The sequence below is a fragment of the Antedon mediterranea genome, chromosome 3 (assembly GCF_964355755.1).
Source record: "Antedon mediterranea chromosome 3, ecAntMedi1.1, whole genome shotgun sequence".
Lineage (NCBI taxonomy): Eukaryota > Metazoa > Echinodermata > Crinoidea > Comatulida > Antedonidae > Antedon > Antedon mediterranea.
Genome location: NC_092672.1, coordinates 7,448,815 through 7,473,464, shown reverse-complemented (window position 1 = coordinate 7,473,464; position 24,650 = coordinate 7,448,815). Strand labels below are relative to the sequence as shown.

The following is a 24,650-nucleotide window of genomic DNA, read 5'->3' as shown; positions in this document are numbered from 1 at the left end:
AAATAATAACCAGTAGGCATAATTATTACTAAAATGTGTTGTTCACTCGTATATTTGATCATTTTAACCGTTATCCAGTTGAAAGATGGTCATTCTGGGCAGCAACTTCAACATGAAACGATTCATTGTAGCGGGTATGTGTTGTCTAGTTCAGTTTCTTTTCTATTGCACAAAACTCAATATGAGTATTGCAATGATAGCAATGGTACGTCAACCGAATGCATCAGGGACAGAAATGTCGTTTCTAAAAGATAACACCAGTGTAGATGATCAACACAGCTCTGTAAGTAAACGGTTATAAATTTACACGGCAAAACATTTTATTTAGATGCTTAATTCTGATTAATGGCAGGCAACCATTTGCTTCGCCGAAGCGAAGTTGGTGACGGGACGTTTTGCCAAACGCCATTTCGCTACTACTGCCGACCGGAAATTTTGCCGACAGGTCATTTGGCCAACAACCAATTGACCGACAGACAATAGACCGACAGATTACATTTTCCGACAGGAAATTTGCCGACCATATCTATGGTCATAATAAAATACATTACTTATAAATAATAAGTTTTGAACTGAATTGAAAATATTTTAGCCTTAACCTAACAATGGTGTATTGAACCACTCTGAAACCGTTCATTTGAAACCGTTCATTTGAAACTGCCAGTTCAATGAAAAACACTGACACTCTTTGAATAGAATATAATAGAAAATGAAATGTAAAGGGAGATATAGTGACTAGGTCTAGGCCTATAGCCGTAGGAAAATACTTGATAGAATTCTACAGAATTGTTTAGTGTTTTAGAGTGTTTATAGAGTTCATAGACATTTTTATAGCTAAGAATATAGATATTTATATATATATAATTACATTCTAAAGAAATGAATCTATATAGAGAATGTATAGAATTTCTTTAAACTTTTCAGTCTAGAAATTCTATATAATAATAAAAATAATAATAATATTTATTCGGTCATCAATGTAAAAATAACCAGGATATAAAGAATGTATAGAATTTCTATAAAATCTATAGAAATTCTGACGGCAATCGACGTACAATATAATTTATATAAATTTAGTCTATAGAATTATAAATAAAATTGTAAAATTTTAAAAGTATAATAATGATAGCCATTAGGATTCTATATTTATTCTATTACATCTGATAAACTTTTTTGAGAGTTGTTGTAGATTTTGTATTGAGGTTTATATAAATTGTATAGAGAGTTTTTATAAATGCTTATAGATATTTTGTAGAATTTCTAAAGAGATTTTATAGATTTAAACAAATATATTTTCTTTATTTTATATAAAGTTTTAAATGATTTTCTATACAATTATTATAGATGACATTGTTAGAGTCTGAAAAAGTACTCAAAGTATTATTCTATAGAAACTGTATTAAAAAGTGGGCAGTTTTGTAAAATGCATGGTCACGGGGGAAAATGATTACACGGTTAAAGCTTTTATCTTTTTAAAAATCAAAAGCACAAATATTTGCCCACAGGGAAGCACAGTATAAGTTATTACAACATGTTTCTGAAACTTTGTAAAGAAAGTTTCAGAATAACATGCAACATTATGCAGTGCTGAAAATACTTCGTTCGTTGGTTAATACACTTGCAATACCAAACCTGCCCGTGGTTCGGTGGGAAAATAATAATAATAATAATTATTATTATTATTAGCGAAACATTATAATTAGAAAGTACACCGTTAACTGAAGATTCTATCGAAGAGAATTGTAGGCCTACAATGTGTTATATTATACGTATACTTGTTAAATAAAAGTTGTATAAAGGAGTCTACTTTGTAAAATGACGTAATATTTTGAAATTCTATGTAATTGTATAAAGATATCTCATAAAAATATCGACAAATGTATTATAGATTTTTATAGAATTTTTAAAGAGTTTTATAAACTTTTAGAAACTCTATATAATAACTTATATAAAAAGTCTATAAACTCTTTAGAAATTCTAAAGATATTTCTTAAAATATTTCTAAAGATATATCTTTAAATTGTATATAAACCTCTATACACAATCTATAACAGTCTGTCGGAATGTTATAGAATATATATAGAAAATATAATAACTGTATAGAAAAAGCTTTAGAAACTCTTTAAGAAACTCGAAAGAAATTCTAAAGAAATAAAGAAACTCTAAACAAACTCTAAAATTCTAAAGAAACTCTAAAGAAATAAAGAAACTCTAAACATACTCTAAAATTCTAAAGAAACTCTAAAGAAATAAAGAAACTCTAAACATACTCTAAAGAAATTCTAAAGAAACTCTAAAGAAATTCTAAAGAAACTCTAAAGAAATATAGAAACTCTAAAGAAATTCTAAGGAAACTCTAAAGATATTCTAAAGAATTTCTAAAGTTATTTCTTAAGATATTTCTAAAGTTATTTCTATACAAAATCTAAAAGTAAAATCTATAGAATTTGTATATATTTTTTTAATAGAAATTCTATACATTTTTAGTCGCGTGGAAGCGACTCTATAGTTCACTATGTCGGTCGGTTGGTCTGTCTGTCGGTCTGTCTGTCTGTCTGTCGGTCCGGTATCACTATGCGTTTTATCGCTTTCTGACCTTATCTTGATATCAGTTTAATCTATCTAGGTCAATTTTTCACAGTATATTCCTTATGGCCAGGAATCAATGTGGTTATGTTTTCACGGTGCGCAATAAAAAATTACGTGGTCTACGCACGATTTAACGAAATCACGTTTGTAATCATATCTTCACAACCATGAATCACAATTAAATAAAATTTGGTACTCATAAATTTCAGGGCATAAATCATCATATGGCAATACAATTACGTGCGTAGCGCATGTAACGCATGTGTACGCACGCTTAAAATTTTCAAAATTTATTTTCGATGAAATAAGAGTACATTTCAGGCAATTTTAAGCGTTTACAAAATTGCCATGAGTGCGCATATTTTTGCGCGCGCACTACGCGTTAAATGTTATTGCGCACTCTTTTTGCCCGATTTCTGTTTTCTTGACTTACTTTTCAACTCGAAATTACGTTATACGAGCACGTCGAAAGTGACAGGCTACGCACGTGTAAATTAAAAAAATATAAATGTTTTTAAACATTTCAACATTTTTAAACATGTTCAGTAATTTCGGTCAGTATAGTTCACTATGTCGGTCGGTCGGTCTGTCTGTCTGTCGGTCTGTCTGTCGGTCCGGTATCACTATGCATTGTAGCACGCGACTTAATGGCTGTTGGCCTTGTTTTTCTTACGGGTAGTTATGATGAATGTCCGATCCTCTTGAAGACGGTATGGTACACTATGCTATGACTGTAAAAGGAACTAGTTTCATGCACTTCGTTCCAATTTTAGATTTATTTTCCCATATACTAAAACATGAGAAACGTGTTACTACTTTCAATGTAAAAAAGTGAATACAAGAATAAATATATAAAAAATTTCTGGCACATGTAGGCCTAATCAACCTTTATAATAAAAATTATGCAATATGTCCGGATGTTTAAATTGTGGGTTAAGGTTGGTATTCTCACAAACTGGCTAATTATTACTAAAATCAGCTTTATATTACTATATTCATACGAATAAACAGTCTGCTTTGAATAAACACCCCCTCGCAAAAAAAAAATTGAAATAAACACTGCCTCCTGTAACACTCCCAATAAACGCCCAGACGTCCATTTTATTCCTCGAATAAACGTTCGCCACACAATATTACTATTTAATAGAAATTATTGACTTTTAAAATTCACCAAGCAAAACATATTTTCTTACTTCTTAAGATAACATTGTATTTTTCATATCTATTTATTATGTTACCATATTATTACACCAAATGAATATAAATCTGTCGGCTAAATGTCCTGTAGGCGAAACGTCCTGTCGGCCAATTGTCCTGTCGGTGAAATATCCGCGATTTTTCTGGTCACCAAAATGTCTGTCGGCTAAATGTCTGTCTAAATACAATGGTTATGAGATTAAAGGTTGTGTGTTGATTAAAAAAATATATTTAATAGGCTTAATAAATATATTTAATAGATAGGGGCCTACTGTATACAATAATAACTGAATCACGCAATACCTTTGTATCAGGGAAAAGCACTTAGCGTTAGCGTTATATAATAATATTTTTTTACTAAATCTTATTTAGCCAATACATCGTAACTACTGTATCTAATCTATAAAAAAGAATAAAATTCATTCAGCAATAACAGCCATTGGTAATTAACCATTCAGCCGTTGGTAACGACAAAAGTATTAAGACATTATTTCTGAAGAAGCTGTCCGATCAGGACAGCGAAACTGTCAAGGTTAGTTTTTACTAATTATTGGTTTGGAAAAAAGAATATTTTCAAGATAAGACAGTGGTCATTGTACTATTTTTTAAGTATCTGGAATGACACTAAATAAAAAAAAATAATGCTTTTTGGATTGGTAAATGGAAGAACAGAATAGATAGGCCTTTAGAATTAAATAGGTAATACACCCAATAAAAAGTTATGTAGGGTATAATAAAGAAGAATGCACCAGAAAAAATTGGGAGGTTAAATTAATAGAGCTAGAAAGGACTTTAAAATCATATCATGAAATACTAGAAATCTCTCAATTTTTGGTAAATAGTAATCCTAAAAAGTCTTGCACTATGTAAATTACCATATGGTGTAAATATTACTGATGTTCCAAAATATGTAGGCCTATACACACAAGTTACAAATCTAATATATAATTTTATCTGGAATAATAAAATGGAAAAGATTAAAAGAAAAACGCTATTTTGGTGATGATGTGATGGGAGGCACTAAAATGCCTGCTGATTTTACTCTTCATGTGTGGCTGGTTAAAAAGAATTATGAATGTTGCTGGTCCTAAATAGAAAAGTATTCTAATGTGTTATTTAAAAAAAAAGTGATGTTAATGTTTTACTTAATATGTCATGTTATAGTATTATGAATGTTATTTCAGATAATATTCCACTGTTTTAGAAAATAATGTATAATGATATAATGAATGAGCAACTGTTGGGAAATCACTACGTCAAACTAAAAGATATATATAAAAACAAATATATTACGGTTACCGCGCTCGATTTTGTGTAAATTGGCCTTTAAGATAAGAATAATTATGACGATGGATGGATGATGATGTTGATTAACGAAGGAAGATATGAACTAATGTTTCACGTTCCACTCTGTAGATTCCAACATTCAATTGGGATGAAAGAACTCAGCAATATATTCTGGGTGCGTTCTATATTGGGTACACCATCACACCGATTCCTGGGGGATACATCGCTGGTATTATGGGCGGCAAGTTAGTAGTTGGACTTGCAGTCATCGTGGTGAGTCTTGTATCCGCACTGGTACCGTTTGCTGCAGGAGTCAGTACTCATCTACTAATAGTACTACGAGTTATAGACGGATTGGCACAGGTTTGGTTTTTAACTTAACTGTTATTACAGTCTTCTCTACTAAAAAAAAAGTATCATCAAGGAAGAAATATTTAGGATAAAGTAATCAAAATAATCATTAACATAGGCCTAGTACACTTGTTTTGTTTTGCTATTAAATGGTCTGTTCGGTATCGGACGAACGATATTGTTGACCCAAAAAAACGATGAATACTCGGCCATGTGAGCATGGACAAGGACATTCATATGAAACAGAAAAAGGACAGTTTTGCCGTGCTTCGTTACGCACGTCACGTTCTAAATTAAATGTCAAGAATTACAAAAATCTTCAGCTTCTCTTATTTATTTGAAAATAAAATAAAGTTTGGTTCCCACTATAGGACACAACGCAAGTAATTTGACCAATATTACAAGCGATGGAATATTCTTTCGCTTGTCATAAAGCCTGTTTTCCTGTCGACGTTATTCGACGCTATCGTTAACAATAATCGGCGATCTCCTACGTAAACATTGAAATGTTAACGATTTACAGGAAAGGGTATTTTTTAACTAACGACGACGATACAAAACAGGAAAAGGTGTAATAATCGACGGTAATCGACGCTACAAGTTGCAATCGTTGACAATCGCAAGAGTTGAATCCAGTTCAACTCTAGCAATATCGCAACGCTAAAACGTACATGACGTCACGTAATTGATGGAAAATTCTGCTTACAACATTTATTTTTGTTGCATCGCGGCGCTGTCAAAGCTAGGCCTAGCCTTGCAAAAGTGACTATAATATTAAAATGATGTTTCGGAAAGTAGGCGTGGGGATATTAGGTATGTCTAAGTATTCTGCCTAGTCCAAAATGCTATTTAGGCTAGGATAGGCCTACTTAAAACGAAGAACCATCAGTATCGAGATATTAGTATGTCTAGGCCCAGTACGTCTCCTACACTGTGAGCTATACTAACTAGTAGAGGCAGCGGAATCCTCTATTCATTTCCAACTATAACGTTCAACGCTGGAAATCAAATGTTCGCGCTATCGTTATCGTTTCAACTTGATCGTTTTCAAACGATCGTCGTTGAACTTTTAACGATTAGAGAGCTTTCGCTATCTCGGATCGGGAACGAGAACTAGCATTAATTACCGGTTCTCGATCTCGTACTCGTTCAAAAAACCCTTACTTTCTCGGCGGCTCGTTCCCGATCGAGATAGCGAAAGCTCTCTATTAACGATGATAGCGTCGAGTAACGTCGACAGGAAAACAGGCTTCTCGTCGCTTACGTTGAGTCCAAGTGAGAACTTACCAATTTAAAGTATGCATTACTTATTAAACTTCACTGTATACACACAATGTTTTAGTTTCAATAGTATCTTGTTTTTGTTTGAAGGGAATAGGATGCTCTGCTCTATACGTTATACTAGGAAAATGGACTGTTCCTAACGAACGGAGTATTATGGTGTCTATTGCATACAATGGTAGGATTGTTTTTCACAAAATGATAACTGAAGCTTTATAGGAATTTAGATTTTGCTATCAAACAAAAACATCAGGTATATTTCAATAACGTGTACAGTACAAAACAATGACACTCTCTCAGCCTAGTCTCAGCTAAGTTTAGTCGTCATTTACAACATCTTGGCTTGAACAATAGCATACAGTCGTACACCGGTCTATAACCTTACTCGGTTACAAATCTTCTGCCTATGCCCGTGTATGCATATTCATTATTACTCGGTCAGGCATAACGTGCCTGGCACATATGATACAAAATAATAAGCCGGTGATTATTTTGATAATTGTTAATTAAAGTTACGCATGAAATAATTTTTTTCCGAAAAGAATGGCACAGATTGCGTGATAGGCATAAGGCTTTCTACTTTCCATACAATATTTACGTAAGCTCAGATTTATATTTATACTTAAGCTTGGTTCCCACTAGACTCAACGCAGTGACGTAAGTTGAAATGCAAGCGAATTGACCAATCACAAGCGACAATTGGACTAAAGCATCGCTTGTGATTGGTCATTCACTTGCGTTGCAGCTTACGTCCTGACGTTGCGTCCTAATGGGAACCAAACTTAATTATCACATAAAACATTGTTTGTTCCAATTATGTATATAACCATGGAGGATACCCTCCATGATATAACGCAGTGTTAAAATATACGTTATGGGCCTAATATATATCTTATATTTACTTTAGATCATATCTATTTTTATACTGCGTAGGCATGACACTTGGTACAATATGTTCAAGTCATCTATCTGGTTGGATATGTACAGCTTACTCACTTGGTGGTTGGCCCGTTTCATTTTATACTTATGGTAAATTTGATATATTTTAATATTTATTTACGGGAGACTTTCTGTTCAGTTAGTTTCGTGGTATTTTTTATGCTATGATTTGTTTAATGTTACCAATTGTATTAGGCTATTAACGTAATGTAACTACAATGCGTGGTTCAAATGTATATGTGTGTATGCACTAAAGACGTTCAAACCGCGTCATGGATTTGGATGCCAGATACACAGATTTGTTTCCGAGTTCCCGTTTATATACCTCTCCACTTAACACATGAAGCTTATATGTTGTCAATTAACTGTGAATCTGGTAGTGCCCTGACGGATGATAAGTAGGCCTAGTAAGTATCATCCGTCAGGCACATATAGTTAACATGATTATTTCTATTTAAAATAAAAATCTTTAATTCTAGGCGTGTTTGGATTTTTATGGCTTCTAATATGGGCAACACTTATTTATGAAACGCCAAGCACCGATCCATTGATTACCAAGAATGAGTTAAAGTATTTTAACAACACAGAACAAAAGGCGAATGTAAAGGTAGGAGAGTCAATGCAATTCAATATGTTATTAACAATATTGAAAACATATGTTATGTTCCTCACTGAGGACAAATAATAATACAAAATACAAAATACAAAATACAACAAGGTGTATAACAGTAAAATGTCTATGGAGAGAGATAAACAGAGTAACTAGAGAAGTAAGCATACATATTCCTGTTTTTTCTTTCAAAAAGCTTTTATTCGAAACTGACAACAATTATGTAAATAAATTATACACTTTAGAAGCATTCGGTATCTATAAATTAAAATTTTATAGGTTATAGATGCCAAAGAAGGATAATCTGTGGAATTATATTGTCATGGTCCACATATCTATCTGTACATTCATTTTGGTTAGGGACGCAACGTAACGCAACCCCCGAAACGTAAAAAAATGCCATTCCAATCATTGTGTTTGCCCCAGCCTGCCTGAAATCAAACCTGCGATGTTTGCAGCACTGCTTCGTCGTCGGTTCCATAGTGGCCAAATCTGGCATAATTATGCCATCAGGAAAAAAATGCGCTCCGTCTGGCATCTAGCATTTATGCTAGGCATAATTTTAGAAAATGTGGCATAATTTTAAAAATGCAGTTATACAACATAGTCACCATGATTTGGCATTATTATCTGGCATATTTTCGAAAAAAATGTGGCATAATTTTAACACAATCTGGCATAATTGGATCGAAAACATGATCAAGACCTTTTTATTTTTTTTTGGCTTCCCACCTTTGTGATACATTTTAGCCGTATTAATTATGTCGGTCATAATATGGCATAATTTCATTTCGATCGCTGGCCACGCTGGTCGGTTCTTCCCACTTGTGATTACGCAATACAGCACTTTGCGTCGATACGTTGCGTTCCAGTGAGAAACACGCTTAAACACATTATTTTCTTATAATAGTATACATCAGTTCCATGGAAGGATATATTTACGTCGCCTGCTGTTTGGGCGGTTGCTATCGGATACACAGCTTATGATTTTGGATGGTACCTCGCCATAACAGAATTCCCAATTTTCCTCTCATCCATTCTAGGATATGACGCAAGAAAGGTAAGTTATTTGACTCAACACTTATGATATTTAACAGGGCCGTAACCAGGATCTGTCAAGGGGGGGGGGGGGGGTTCGGACACTAAGTATTTGGGTCACTGTCCCACTGTCACTGTGTTTCCCTTGTGGCCCGGGCAACAGCCTTAATTTCATACTAAATGTTGTTTCTGCCACTAAATTGAAATTGAGTTCCATTTCATCGTATACCATCCGGACACGGAACTTGATAGGCTTAGTCATAAAGTAGTTACTACGGTGGCCTATAAGTGTCACGGCAACTTTCAAAAAATATCACGGCAATTTTTTCAAAAAAAGCCACGGCAATTTTTTCAAAAAAAGCCACGGCAATTTGAAAAAAGCCACGGCAATTTGAAAAAAGCCACGGCAAATTAAAAATAAAACATCACGGCAAATTAAAAATAAAACATCGCGGCAATTTAACAAAAATACCAGGGCAACTTAAAAATGAAACGCCACGGCAAATTAGTATTGAAACACCACGGCAAATTAATAGTGAAACACCACGGCAAATTACAGAATGCCACGGTAGTCCAGTCAATCTACCGATAGACCCAAAACAAATTGCAATAGTTTCCGAACCTTTTTTATTTGATTCTATATGTTCCTGGAAGAAACATTTCCAAAATCTACCAAAATCGGTTCAGTGGAACATACTTTTTTAAGGGGTCAAGAGGTCATGAGGGTCAAATTATATATTTGTATATCTCAGTAACCGCTTGGCCGAACTTGGTAATTTTGGTGTCAAACAATTTAGAAGACCCATATTTATATTCACTCTAATGAAAGTTTTTGATAAAAAATGACAGGAATCCATGTTTTTGACCTTTGACCTATTATTTTGGCATATTCATATCTCGGTAACCACTGGGCGTAAACAAGCGTTTTTGGTGTCAAAATACCCAGAAGGTCTATGTTTATATTCACTTTAATGAAAACGTTTTGTGTATTATGACCAGACGACATCATTTTGACCTTTGACATATATTCATTATTTTATATTATTTCACTATAAGTAAATTTGTTGTATCTCGGTGACCAATAGTCGTAACTTCGTAATTTTTGTGTTAATCAATTCAGAAGACCCTTATTTATATTCACTCTAATAAAACTTTTTACAAAAAAATGACCGGAAACTACTCTTTTGACCTTTGACCTATTATATTGGTATATTCATATCTTTGTAACCAATGGGCGTAGATGAGCATTTTTTGTGTCAAAATATTCAAAAGGTCTATGTTTATATTCACTCTAATGAAAAAGTCATCGTTTTGACCGTTAACATATATTCTTTATTTCATATCTCACTAAATTTATTTTTTGTATCTCGGTGACCAATAAGCGTAACTTTTGTGTTAAACAATTCAGAAGAACCATATTTATTTACTCTAATGAAACTATTTTTACAGAAAATGACCGGAAGCTTTCAACTATTATATTTATATATTTGTGAACTATGGGTTTAGATGAGCATTTTTTGTGTCAAACAACTCAGAAGGATATCCACTCTAATAAAAAATGTCTGTGTATATAGTCAATGCGAAAGTAATTATTTTGACCTTTGATATCTATCCAGAAAACGTTTAGTAATTGGGGCAATATATTGGTGTTATATTTCTTCATAGATCAGCACCCAAGATAACATTTAACTATTCATTATTCTGTTTATATTTACTCTAAAAACACACAAAACAGAAAAATATCCAAATAGGCCTGGTTGAGAATATTTACCAATCGTCTGATTTTACAAACCCATTGTTGAATCTTCAGAATCGGTATATTCATTATCATCTAGTGAAATGTTTGCGCATACACCTCGACACTCACTACATGCCATGGAGCAATCTAATCCATTGTTCCTACAGCTGCATTTCATATTATAGCAGCCTGTTTTGCATTTGCATCTTATGATTTGTAGGAGCAATTGTGGTGCTGGGGGGTTGTCCGTCAAATATGGTATCATCCTGCTTTGGTTGATCTTCCATCCATATTTATCTGGAGGTACATTTTCTTCATTTCCAAGCCAAACTTGAACTTGTTGGTACACCCTTAGACTATGATTTTTTGCCGCTGATGCCGTTGGGGGTAAAGAACGTGGATGAACTGCTTTAGTACTGCATGTTGTCTTTTTATGAAATTTACGAAACCTCAATTCATCTAGGTTTTCATTATCGCTGCTACCATACAAAGACAAAATGGCGTTATTACCCGCTGCAATTACCTCCTGTCTGTTTGCCTTACAAGTCATAAACACTTTGGCTTGTTCAGAAAAGAAACAGTCACTTCTTACTTTAGTTACTGCTTTGATTTTCCCAATACCAAAAAATCGCGATGTCGTGTCACATCCAAGGAACGTGTGACAAAATAGGATATATTTACAAACATCGCTGCCAAGGTCAAGTCTTGTTGCCGCAATGTTCCAACATCGTTGCACCTTTTTAGTTTCTTTCCTTTGGTTTGGCTTGAACCATACATTATGTTTGGTGTGACCACCATGGTGGATAAGGAGGACCAGGATATCTGTATCATCTGCGATGACAACCGTGCCTATTTGTTCTGCACAGGACAGAGCCATCTTCGACACAAGATAGTCAGCGTCAGCTTCTGCGTGGTGAACAGTACAACCTTCTTTTTCAAGACTATTTCCCAAAATCTTAATGAATCTTTGTTTGTTTTGAACGTTTGACAGAAATAAATTCTTCTTTTTTGGTTTGTAAGGTCATAGATTGGTCAAAGTGTACAGCTACACCACCACCACCACTTCTCCTTGTATGTGTACAGTCTTTTGTACTTAGTGAGTTATCGTACCCATCAAAAACAACAATGGGTTTTCCATATTTGTGAGAAACATATTTAGTGTATACTCTCCTAATGTCACCCCTGAAGCCCCTCTTGTCCATGGAGTTTTATGAAGTAGTGCTCCTCCATCTAAGACGTACTGAATTTGATCAGGAGGTTCTGGAGCAACCTCGATTGCTGTTGACCACAAACTATCAGCTAAACTAGCTTTATTTGCAGACCTCATCATATCTGGTGATTCAAACAGTCTAAATATATCTGATACATTATCGCATCTTGTGCCGGCCCAGTTACAAGTCGTTGAAATAGAAGTAAAGGATCTACATTGACCACATCATCTTTTATCTTCAATGCGCTTTTAGAGTTCATTGTAATGGATTGGCTCTTTTTCCGAAATGTGTAGTCGGCGACCTTTTGGTTTGTCATTGATTGCACAATTTGTTGACCTACATGCTTGGCATTGTCACAGTCTACATTGATATGTGCCGTCACTCCAATGTTTGTCAGTGATTTTGTACTGTCTGTATTGAATGGATTTCGCTGTGTCAGATACCTTGATATGTCTTGTACATCACTGAGGTCCTTCATCTTTCTGGCATATGTTGTTTCTTTATGTTGTTCACTGGTAGTATACAAAACGTTAGTGAACTCTTGCATTGAATGATTGATCTTGGCGCAGACTGGAGTTGAAAGGACCCAGACAAGTCGTTGAATTTCTGTTAATCCTCGCCCTCTTGTTAGACCTCCTCTTGTTTTTATGCTACGCATAAAACACTGTTCTATGGCAAGATCAGTTGATATTCCAGCCCAACGTCTGTCAGATCGCCGCACTTATTATTTGGTCAAATTTAAAATGTTATACTCGAGACCCGAGATTTATTCATGACACGACTAGAAAATGTTAACGGTCAAAATAATGATTTTCGGTTATATTGTACATTTGCATTTGTTTTCATTAGAGTAAATATAAACAAATATACTGGTATAATAGGTCAAAGGTCAAAAACATAGTTTCTATCCATTTTTTAAAAAACTTTTTCATTAGGCCTATAGTGAATATAAATACTGTATGAGTCTTCTGAATCTTTTGACACAAAATTGACGAAGTTGTGCTTAGTGGTTACTGAGATATAAAAAATGTATTTACTGAGAAATCTAAAATAATGAATATGTGTCAAAGGTCAAAATAATGACTTCCGGTCATTTTACACGAATCTTTTTCATTAGAACTAATATAAACATTGACCTTATGAGTAGTTTGACGCAAATAACGCTCATCTACGCCCACTGGTTACTAAGATACGAATATACGAAAATATACAATAAAATAGGTCAAAGGTCAAAAACATGCTTTCCTGTAATTTTTGGTAAAAAGGTTTCATTAGAGTACATATAAATATGGGTCTTCTGAATAGTTTGACACCAAAATTAACATTCTACGCCTAGTAGTTTTCAAAATAGAAAAATGTGTAATTTGACCCCTATGACCTTAAAACCCCTTAAAAAGTATGTTCCACTGAACCGATTTTGGTAGATTTTGGAAATGATCTTCCCAGATGCTTATAGAATCAAATAAAAAAGCTTTGGAAACTATTGCAATTTGTTTTGGGTTACGCCCTTTTTTGTCATAGATTGACTGGACTACGGCGGAAGTGAGTTACCACGGCGGAAGTGAAACCTTTGGAATCTTCGATTTTTCCTGAGGTAAGTAATTTAATAATTATTTGTGCATTGATGTAAATATTATATTAATTTATTTAACTGCAGCAGTTTACGTGTTTATTGCACTCTTCTTGAACTTTCTAGGCCGGGCTAGACCATAGGCCTTATTACAAGGTAGGCCTAGGCCCTATAACATTCTACAATGTTTTAATATATTTACAGTAATCTGTTTTTTATATAACAAGTTGATTTTACAGTAGACCTAGCTACTACTGTAGGCCTAAGGCCTAGGGCTAGTAGTAGGCATAGCTAGGCCTAGTGCAATAAACACGTACGCTGCAGTTAAATATAATAAATTAATATAATAATATTTACTTCAATGCACAAATAATTACTTACCTCAGAAAAAATCGAAGATTCCAAAGGTTTCACTTCCGCCGTGGTAACTCACTTCCGCCGTGGCATTCTGTAATTTGCCGTGGTGTTTCATTACTAATTTGCCGTGGTGTTTCAATACTAATTTGCCGTGGTGTTTCATTTTTAAGTTGCCGTGGTATTTTTGTTAAATTGCCGCGATGTTTTATTTTTAATTTGCCGTGATGTTTTATTTTTAAATTGCCGTGGCTTTTTTCAAATTTCCGTGGCTTTTTTTTAAAGTTGCCGTGATATTTTTTGAAAGTTGCCGTGACACTTATAGGCCACCGTAAGTTACAGAGTTGTAGGGCATTTTATCATTGTTGAATGTTTTGATATTAGCCTAATTGTTAAAACGACCTTCACAACCAAAATATTTCTTTGTAATAAAATCTATTTTAAATGGAACGCTACAAAAATAATCCTCTGCTTTATCAGAGCATGCATACCTAATAACCAGACAAGAACGTGTCTTTATTACATTTTACTATCAATCTATTTTCAAGTCACGCAATCCATTTTTCAACAATATAGTAGTATAATAACATTTTGATTGAATAGTGAGGGATTAGTTACAGTTTGACTTTGAATAAACCATTGGTAATTTACTGAAAATCCAAAATGAACTTGTGTTATAATACAAAAAAAATTATTCAATCAAAGAAACGCTCTACTACACATGAGAAATAGATGTCGGTCGATAAACTTCTGACGACGACTAAAACAACGACAATCAGCTAAATGTTAGTAATTTTATTTCATCTCTGGCTTGTTACATTTTTCATGACACATTACCGGACTTCTCCCTCCTCTCGCAATGAACGACAGTACAGATCCTCCCTATCTAGGCTCGTGTATGTAGAATACTACTACGTTATTCACAAATTACGCACGCATAGCAGTGTTACTAGAACCATCACAGATTACCTGTAATGGATCAATCATTCACACATGATTTAAAAAATTCATCGACAAACGAAATATAGCCTATATTCATTCCTTTTAAATATTAGGCATATTGCCAAGGCTAATAATCGATTTGTCCATAATTATTGCGTTTTGCCGGGGGTTTTCCATAATCTAAGGCCAATTTTTAGGCCAAATCATAATTGTGCGTATATAGTGTTGTATTTCCGATGCGTGTAGTACCCTATTTATCTTCATTTCCGTACGTTCGTCGTAAATAGGCCGAATTTCCGTAGTAATTTATAGACGTTCCAAAATTTGAACCGTGTTTATACCGGTAACAGAGCAAAGTTTGCTTCTTTCTGCAAATTTCCTATCATTATTTTCTTTGTTTTATTTGGAGTGTGGTTTAAAACAACACTTTTGTAAAGTTTATAGTGGATAAATGAAAATGAATTTTTGGAAAATGTGGTTTTAACATCTGACTTTATTTAGCATTTTTAAATGAATTAAAATTCCAAATTATACAATTTAACCTTTTGCTCAATATATTTATAGCAACTGCTTCATATTTTTTGTACAACTTTTTAAAATTATTAATTGATAATTAATTTACATTAATTGAGTACAGTTATTAGAATGTATTACCGTACCAAAAGTACCTTAATCGGAGACTTCCCCGCGACGTTTGCATTGAACGAAAAAAAATTATCATAAATTTACGTGCGAGAGTACTATTTGCGGCCATCTAGGGGTGTCATTTAACAATTTGCTTGCTCAAATACTCAGTGTCCAGGGGTGGCGCCAGGATCTTTCCGACGAGGGGGCTATGCGAGCATCACTAGGCTGGGGGCCAGGGGGCCGCCAAGGGACCCCGGTGTGGGTCCAGGGGGCGAAGCCCCCGGAAGCGTCATTAATTTGAGGTCATTTTAATCAGATTTAGGGTAGCCATTTTTTCCATTTTTTATAATGCATAAATAAAATACTGCGTGCAAAAAAAACGATGCGCGATGACTGTTTCAATCCATATTTTTCAATTTAAAAAATAAAAGTTCAAAGAAAATTTAGAAAAATAGAGTTGGAGGTCCCGGAAATTGGACTTATTAGCCTCAACAATAAAGCTGGTCATATTTCGAAGTACAAGAAGTGCATTTTCCGGGACCTAATTCATCTCTATTTTTCAAACATTTCTTAGCTCAGTCACAACCATGATAGGGACTTATATATTTTGTTTCATGTTTTGAAGTATAATTTATACTGTTTAAAAATGTTTAAAACTAGACCTGCAGGTCTTCAAAAAATTGCATTTTATACTTTGGAAACATCAGGCCCAGAGGCTTAAAAAACGCAAGCGTAGACCTTTTTTCAGTCGGGGAAATAAGTTTATTCCTCCCAAGTGTATGCGTGCGTACCATCTGGACTTCCGAGTGGTGAGAAATTCATGACATATTGAAAATGTAATAACTTAGCTATAATCAGATGTTGGCTAAGCGAAAATGGCATGTTTTTTTGTTTAGTAATGGTTGAAAAATGTATTACCCCACGGTACAGAAGGTTACTTGTAAATTAAAAAATTGGTGAACATACGAACAATTAACATAATTCGTTTTTGCTGTAGTGTAGCGTACGTCGACGCAGTACACGACGTAACCGTCAGTAACTACATTACACATTTTGGTCCCTGGATGGAACTTGATATCACGCGTCTCGACCCAATGTTGAACGATTCGTTCAAAGGGATACCGCTAGACAAGTGCGTACCTAGCTAATGTTTAGTAGTAAGTTAAATCGCTGGCAATAAATGAATGCATAACACTTTTATTCATTTATTGCCAGCGATAAAAGTGCATAATAGCCCTCTGACGTACTCTCACGGTCAATGGAACGTCGTGGTTTTCTAGGCGCTGAAGCTATATGAAGTGAACGCGAACGTTTTTTACTGTATATTATATTCCCCGATAAAAAGTACCCGTGTTCACCGACGGGGGGGGGGGGGGCTAGGCTCCCCGACGAGGGGGCTAGAGCCCCCGTAGACCCCCCGCTGGCGCCACCACTGTCAGTGTCTACAGCCCTGGAGTCTTTGGGCAACCCTCTTCTTAAAATAGTCCTGCGACCGCCCCTGATAGCTCTATCTATATTTATTTACAGCAATTTGTTGAGGAAACTAAATATATCAATGTAAATAGGTGGTATTGATACAGTTGAGTAGGCCTACGTATCGGCTGGTGGTCTAGAAAAAAATAATCGAATGCCATAGGCCTAATGTAAACTACAGTACATGATACCATAGATATTATAGTGTAATATATTAAATTCACTATAATCCTCTATGATGATGATACACTATACTTCATAGCCACACATAAATATTGTAGGTAACCGCAGCGTTCCATTTTTTGATGTACGTCGGAAGGCTATATACTTTATGCATGCTGACTGCCAGTGATCGAAACAATAGGTACGCGGTTGTCTAGCGGTGTTCTTTGTAGGGTGTCACGAAACATAAGACCACGAAAGCTAAGACCCCCTAAGACCTAAGATCACGAAAGCTAAGACCCAAGACCTAAGATTGCAAATTCTAAGATATACTACAGCTTAAAACAATACTTGTTTATCCATACATAATTTTAAACATAGTAGGTTTCATTTATTACCATAAATATAATTAAATACTACCGCAAAACATAGATAAACTCACATTATTTTCGCCCGTTGAGTAAATGTATATTTTTTCTTTACAACAAACAAACTTGACTGGTTGTTTGTTGGTATATATTTACTCCATTGTGTTGGTTCAGAGGATGTTTTTCTTTCGCACCTGCCTTTCTTGTATTTTGACTCGAAATTTGTTAACTGACTTTATTCTGAATATCACACTTTAAAATTAGGAGTTATATAAGTACTTTCAGAAGGAGAAACACATAAAAACAAATAAATAAATCCTTTAAATTGATGTTTTTACAGACGTGTTTCTTTGTATTCTGTATGACTCCTCATGCTCAATGTTTTTGTTTCTATCAAGCGCCAAAAGAGCAACAATAATAGTACAAGTATAAAAACAGAAAGAAAACGAAACAAAAAAACTTATTATGATTTTAAATTAAAATTTATTTGCGAGTATTTATTTCTTCGTACTCAGTCGGAGAGCCGCGTTGGGAAATATGACCGTTATCGCGAAATTTTCGACTTCGCATGACGTCATTAATTTTAGAAGCCCTCTCTCGGCACAGAGGCATCAACGTTTCGCGCGAAAACATTAGCATAAAGTAAACGTCATTTTATAGCTGTTTAATAAACATTAATAGGCGAAAAATTAACCATATATGGTAAGATCAGTTCCTTATATGTTTAAGATGTCGCAGGTCACCTAATTTTCGGAATAATTTGTTGGATTTGTTGTCAGTGACAGTTTCTTTCCAAAATTCGTGTGCAGCCGTCAAAGCTGAAGTTTTCTAACTTGTGTTTGTTTACAAATTTTCCATTAGTGGGATTTGCATCCCATACAGTGAATTACCAAAAAATCGGCGTATATGGATAGAGTAAGTATCAATAGTCTGTTTTACGTTAAAATTGGCTTGAAACCCTATTTAAGCTTCCTACAGCGAACATTTTAAAAAAGGTCCTCATTTCACATAATTGTTACGTCTCGCGGCACTAGTTCCGTCGTGTGTGGTGCATGGTGTGTTGATTGTGGTTGTTGCAGGTGTGGGTGTGGGCACGACCTGGTGGATCGTTGTCGTAATATCGGCCTAGGCTTAGCCTTAGTAACATGTTGATAATTAAAATACTTTAGTTACAATTTAGTATTATTAAAGTTTCGTTAATCCTACTCTATATTGAAGATGCGTTGGGAAGGTTTTAAAAAGATAATTAAGCCAATCGCAGCCTGACATGAGTTAAATATCCTCATTATTGGCAACTGATGGGTACAATTTATTTACTGTATTAATAATTATACAATAAATATACAGACACAAGGAAGTTTTGTGTTTAGTGCTTTTTTATGGTAGGCCTACAGTTCAGTCATATTTTATCTGAATATGTTTTCAGGTTGTGGAATAATTATATAATTATACAGTATTTAAGAAAATGTTTTCGTCATAGTGACAATTATTTAAATAGTTCTTTACATTTCAGCTATTCATTTTCATTTCAGGTTTTTTGTTGGTATCAAGATTTTCTATCTCGTTCTTCAATATGAGGTTGGACGGTGGAAGCTGTAAAGTGGTTTTCTCGATTTCAATATCATTGCTGATAGTTTTTCATTTTATTCGCTAATATAACATATAAATTTATATTCATTTAAGTTGTAGAAGTGTTTCAGATCAGTAAATTTTTATAAAGATATAATTAATTAAGTTGCAATTGATTGATTGATTTACTTTATTAACCAGAGTCGCACAGATGCATACAATATAAACATAAAACAATCATAAAATCAGTACAACAGTAAGACTCAAGTAAAAATGATATCTCAAAAAGTACATATGGTGGCATATTTTATATTTACAGTATTAGGCCTAGCTAGTTTGTTATGTCTGATGAACAAGGTGCTATTAGAAGTTTTTATATACAGTAGTATTTACTATTTGTATCAGTAATTGTTTGAAAGGTTGTATTTTTCCACATTCTGTATATGTATACATAAAAAGAAAAAATGTATTGCTTGTGTGAAATGTAAGTTGTATCTAATAAAGTAATAGAATATTTCTGTATACAAGTGTCACATTTACTGCCAGATATTGATATACTTTTAAGTACCAACCAATTAACAATACTCAAGTAAATGATGGGCTAATAATTATCTTTTTTAAAAACATGACCATATAAAAATACATGGTTGAGTCTCTCAAACAAAAGATGCCTGATTTTATAAATAACATTCCCCACCATATTTATATATAAATTGAAAATGGGTTATCTTTTGACACTTTGAAGTTTTTCAATTTATTGTTTTTTAACAGTTTTTGTAATTTTTTCTAGGCCTAGGTTCTTCTTCAGGCTTCTTCTTGCTTGGCATATGAGCTGGGATAGACCTACCAGCCTAGATTATGGAATACCCAGATTATGTCTACTTCTACTCCAGCTACTATAGGCCCTAAACACAAACTACTATCAGAATTACTAGCCTAACTAGGCCTAGAAAATACTATTTTTAGGCCTAGCTAGGCTAGAAGTTAAGTAAGTAATTATAGTAGCTAGTCTAAGTAGGCCTTTCCTAGCTCAGAAACCAAATAGAACAATAATCGGGCAGCAGATTGAAACCTTAGGCCTGTGACGCAGTACGCCTGCATGAACAACCGGATTAAACAGGGACACGATTCGGTCCGGGTCGATTCGTACCAGCTTCGTAAAACGTAAACAAAGTTTCAAAATGGCGGTTTTTCGATCGTAACTGAACAGAAATGTAGTAGGTTTGGTTTGATTAGTGGGAGTTGCATCCCAAGAAAGCTTAAAATTAGATTTTTATTTTAATAGATAGCTTAATAGTTTATCTTGAAAGGATTTTAAATTCGCTTTGAAACCTTATCTAGAAAATATGAAATTTAATGATTTTTTACCATCATTTAAAAAAAAATATAAATAAAAAAGTTTATACACAAAATAATGATATTTCTCGAAACAAAAAAACTGTGGAATTTAGATCACAGTTTTTATCATTATTTACGCTTGCAGTTCAACTATTGAAATACGTTTATTGATTTCATCTAATATCAAAATTATACAATTTTCAAAGTGTACTAAAATAGCAAAAATTCCAACATTTTCCACGAAGCGCGCCCTCACAATGAATGAAATCAGTGATGCGTTACCAACGCGGCTTTCCGACTGTACTAGCATGATTATACTATTATTACAATTTTAATTTTACATTGTTCCATCCACACTGTAGATGGACTCCACAGAGTTTTCAGCACTCTATATAATTTTTGCTCTGTTGACGTTCCATAGAAACAAAAACATTGAACATGATGTAGGCCTACTGTTAGTGTAGGGCTAGTCATGTGAAATTCGCAAACAGTATGTGTGCGAGAAAAACGTCTGTAAAATCATCAATTTAAAAATGTATTTGTTACTTTTTATGTAATTCTTTTTCATAAAGTGCTAATTCTAAGGTGTGGTATTCAGAATAAATGTTGGGAGTTAAAATACAAGGCAGGTGCGAAAGATAAATATTTGTAATCTTAGGTCTTGGGTCTTAGCTTTCGTGATCTTAGGTCTTAGGGGGTCTTAGCTTTCGTGGTCTTAGGTTTCGTGACACCCGTTCTTTGTACGATTCGTTCGTGCCCAAGCTCGCGTCAATATCATGTTACATCCTGGGACCAAAAATTCGTATTATTTTTCAGGTGAAAATCGGCAACCAATTCATTTGTTTAACAATAAGGTATGATTTATTCACGAACGAGTTTACAAATTTTTCAATTTACAAACTACCTTTTGTATTGTGGGGCACGTATTTGGAGGATTTTCAGAGATGAGGGTGTGGTGAGGTATTGTGGATGTCGGGGATAGGGGTTCGCAGTCGGTTAAGGGGGGGGGGGGGTCGCTGTAAAGGGGGTTCGCCCGAACCATAAACCCCCCCCCCCCCCTGGCTACGGGCCTGTTTAAGGTGCATGTTAACGATTGATTTGAAATTGTTATAACCTCCATATTAAACTACGTTTTAATTCTATTTCAAATGTACATCTGGCCAAAACAACAATTTCATAATTTAACTTTCAAATATTATAATACACAGTGTTTGCATCATTTTTTGTTGTGTCTCGAGTGCTGTAGTAGCGAAATTTCTAGCTTCCGGGCCGAGTTTTTTTTTCCAGGACGAAAGTGAGCAGAAATCATGAATAATTCATTACCTTAATTATTTTCTATTATAGATAGCTGATCTACTTCCTAAATATAATAAACCTAACCCTATAAATAATCTCTCTGAACTATTAAAAAAAAAACATGTTCTTGAAATACCTCGAACCGAGGGGTCCATTGTAATATAGGTTAACACATTTACCACTAGACCAAACATTTCGGTTGGCGAACGCTGTTTTAAATACACAAACTGAATAGCAAAATGTTGAAATTGTTCTAAAAAAAAGAGAGTATGTTTCCATACGTGTTTGATCCAAAATGACTGGGGTAATAATGTTCAGCGCTTAGAGGTTTCAACAACATTAGGCGCTATATAAATCCAGGATATTGGTATTATTATTATCTAATGTAATTTTTTTACTCTAGGCGGGTTTTCTAACATCAGTTCCCAGCCTAGTTCGATTGCCAGTAGTTTTAATTTCAGCATTTTGTGCAGACTCTGTCATTCGACGTGACATACTAAGTATCTTGAATACAAGGAAGCTCTTTGTCGTAATAGGTAATTACTACAGATTCTTAACAGGTTTTGGCATTTGTTATATAATGTTTGCAAGGCCTTAAATATCCTTGGACGTAGACATAATGTAAAAAAATAAGCCTAAAAAGATCATCATTGTCCTATTAGGTAGCCGGTATAAACCAGGACGCAACGTAAAAACGTAAGCCACAGCGCAAGCCAATTGACCAATCACAGGCAATAGTTGGAATAATTCATTCTTTCATTTTGATTGGTCAATTCACTTACATTGCGGCTTACGTCCTAGTGGGAACTAGCCTTAATGAAACAATTTGAATTTCATATATTAAATTAGATCTTGGAGTTTCTTCAGTTTGTTTTATTGTCTTGAGTCAAGTTGGAGAGTCCGTAGTCGCATCTATGCTACTTATCATACTTATCTTCTGCGCATTTGGATTCAACCCAGCAAGTTTATCTACAAATGCATTGGACTTATCTCCAAAATATTCTGGAATAATTATTGGAGTGGTAATAATGGTGTCGAGTACTACTGGTTTTGTTGGTCCATTTATTCTTGGTGAATTAATAACACACAACGTAAGTTACCATATTATAATATGCACAATGAATGCTTGCGTTTTAAATTACATTGTCACGTAGGCCTACATCGCCAACACATGTGCGCAATTCAGGCCAGTTAGACATCTCGATACACAGGTTATGGCCACATAATTATTTCCATTTACGCTTAGATTTAGATTGATTTCCAGGAAAAGGGGCCACCAGTCAGAAAATGGAACTTTTAACATTAATCTTAGTCTATAATGTCACTTTCCTCAAATTATGTTTGATGAAAAATATATTTATCTGCAATAATTAAAAGAAGATTTCACTGTTTGTATTTTTAAGAATACGTTTGGACAGTGGTCAATCTTATTCATGATAACCTCTGCAGTGCTGTTCTTTGGAATGGTGTTCTTTCTGATATTTGGTGATGCAGAAGAACAAGGGTGGTCGCCTGCGACAGACCCAGGAGAGATGAAAGTTCTACTGAATAAAATAGAATCATCAGATTCTGCAATTTCTGAATGAAGATAACAGTGAACTGAACCGGTATTATAAAAGCAATCTTATCAATTATACATTGGAATGTAAAAGGAGAATCAGAGAAGACTAAAATTACAAAATTAATAATTTTATTTTAGGCCTACATTTCCCTGGGAAAACTAAACCGAGGTGTTAAAGGGGTTAGGGTTAGAGAAAGGCAATCGCTTTAAAAATTCATAATTTTAAACTTAAACCTGAGGAGAAGGGGTGATTAATGATAATTAGATACGGTCCACTGCTACTTACATGAGTTAGGTAGAGAGAATACATTGGAATGAGGACGCTTTCGTTGTTTCAGATGTCATTCGAATGCTAAAATAAGATAATTGCATGTACGAAATATCACTAATTCAACTTGTTGAAAATTAGATTATTATTATACATTTCGGAAAAACGCCGAACGTTTTGCAAATTTGTAAACAGTTTATATCAGCTGCTGCTTTAACGGATTTTTTCGAGAGCCTTTTCAACTTTCGAAAGTCCGTTGACACTGAAGTGTTTAATTGAGGTGATGTCGTGTCCAATGTTGCCGAGCTTCTAACAGCACAATACAATTGGAATAAGCTTGAGTTTGATGAAAACAAATGCAAATATGTTTCGTTGTTACGCCTAACAAAATCATCAATGCAATGAGATACGGTCTAGTAGTTATATTATACCTTTATAAGGGTCGGGTGCATTTTTAAATATAACAAGTAATTTGTTTGTTAAGACATGGCCTATTCCATTTTATGTATAGGGCTTCTTTTATTTTTAATTTGTAACTATTGGTGGCTGTGTCAATAATTTTTAAAATTGTGTTTGCTGCGTTGATCTAGGCAATTCTTATTATTGTTAATGTGTTTGTACAGTATGTGAATTTCTATCCCTACCCATATGTTTTTGATTCCTTGTCTTTGGATGTGGGGAAGTTTCCCCGATGTAAGAGGCGTCACAGCCCCACAATTAAACTTATAGACACTGGATTTAAGATCAAAAGGAATGGGATATCTGTATTACTAAAAAATGGCAAATTTAGTTGTATTAAATACTGTGTTCGTGTTTTTGCAATAGTTGTTATAAAGTAAATTTTCTTAGTACATTATTATTATTAAATGTACTTTTGTTAT

The 24,650-nt window shown here is 34.3% G+C and overlaps 1 protein-coding gene across 1 annotated transcript; it reads left to right on the top strand.

The window, feature by feature from the left end:
• LOC140044729 (sialin-like) lies at positions 1 to 24,589 on the top strand. The gene is made up of 9 exons (XM_072089359.1): positions 1 to 283; positions 5,203 to 5,436; positions 6,796 to 6,883; positions 7,639 to 7,734; positions 8,124 to 8,251; positions 9,165 to 9,314; positions 22,344 to 22,476; positions 22,790 to 23,031; positions 23,344 to 24,589. The coding sequence occupies exons 1-9, from the start codon at positions 86 to 88 to the stop codon at positions 23,524 to 23,526; spliced, it is 1,452 nt and encodes a 483-aa protein (XP_071945460.1). The 5' UTR covers positions 1 to 85; the 3' UTR covers positions 23,527 to 24,589.
• Positions 24,590 to 24,650: the final 61 nt, after the last annotated feature.

What these genes read in the sequence shown, in the direction of transcription:
- LOC140044729 (XM_072089359.1), top strand. Translation starts at nt 86, where the DNA reads ATGGTCATTCTGGGCAGCAACTTCAACATGAAACGATTCATTGTAGCG. An exon ending in TTATAGACGGATTGGCACAG is followed by an intron (nt 5,437 to 6,795) that starts GTTTGGTTTTTA and finishes TTTTGTTTGAAG; the next exon opens with GGAATAGGATGCTCTGCTCT. An exon ending in AACAAAAGGCGAATGTAAAG is followed by an intron (nt 8,252 to 9,164) that starts GTAGGAGAGTCA and finishes TTCTTATAATAG; the next exon opens with TATACATCAGTTCCATGGAA.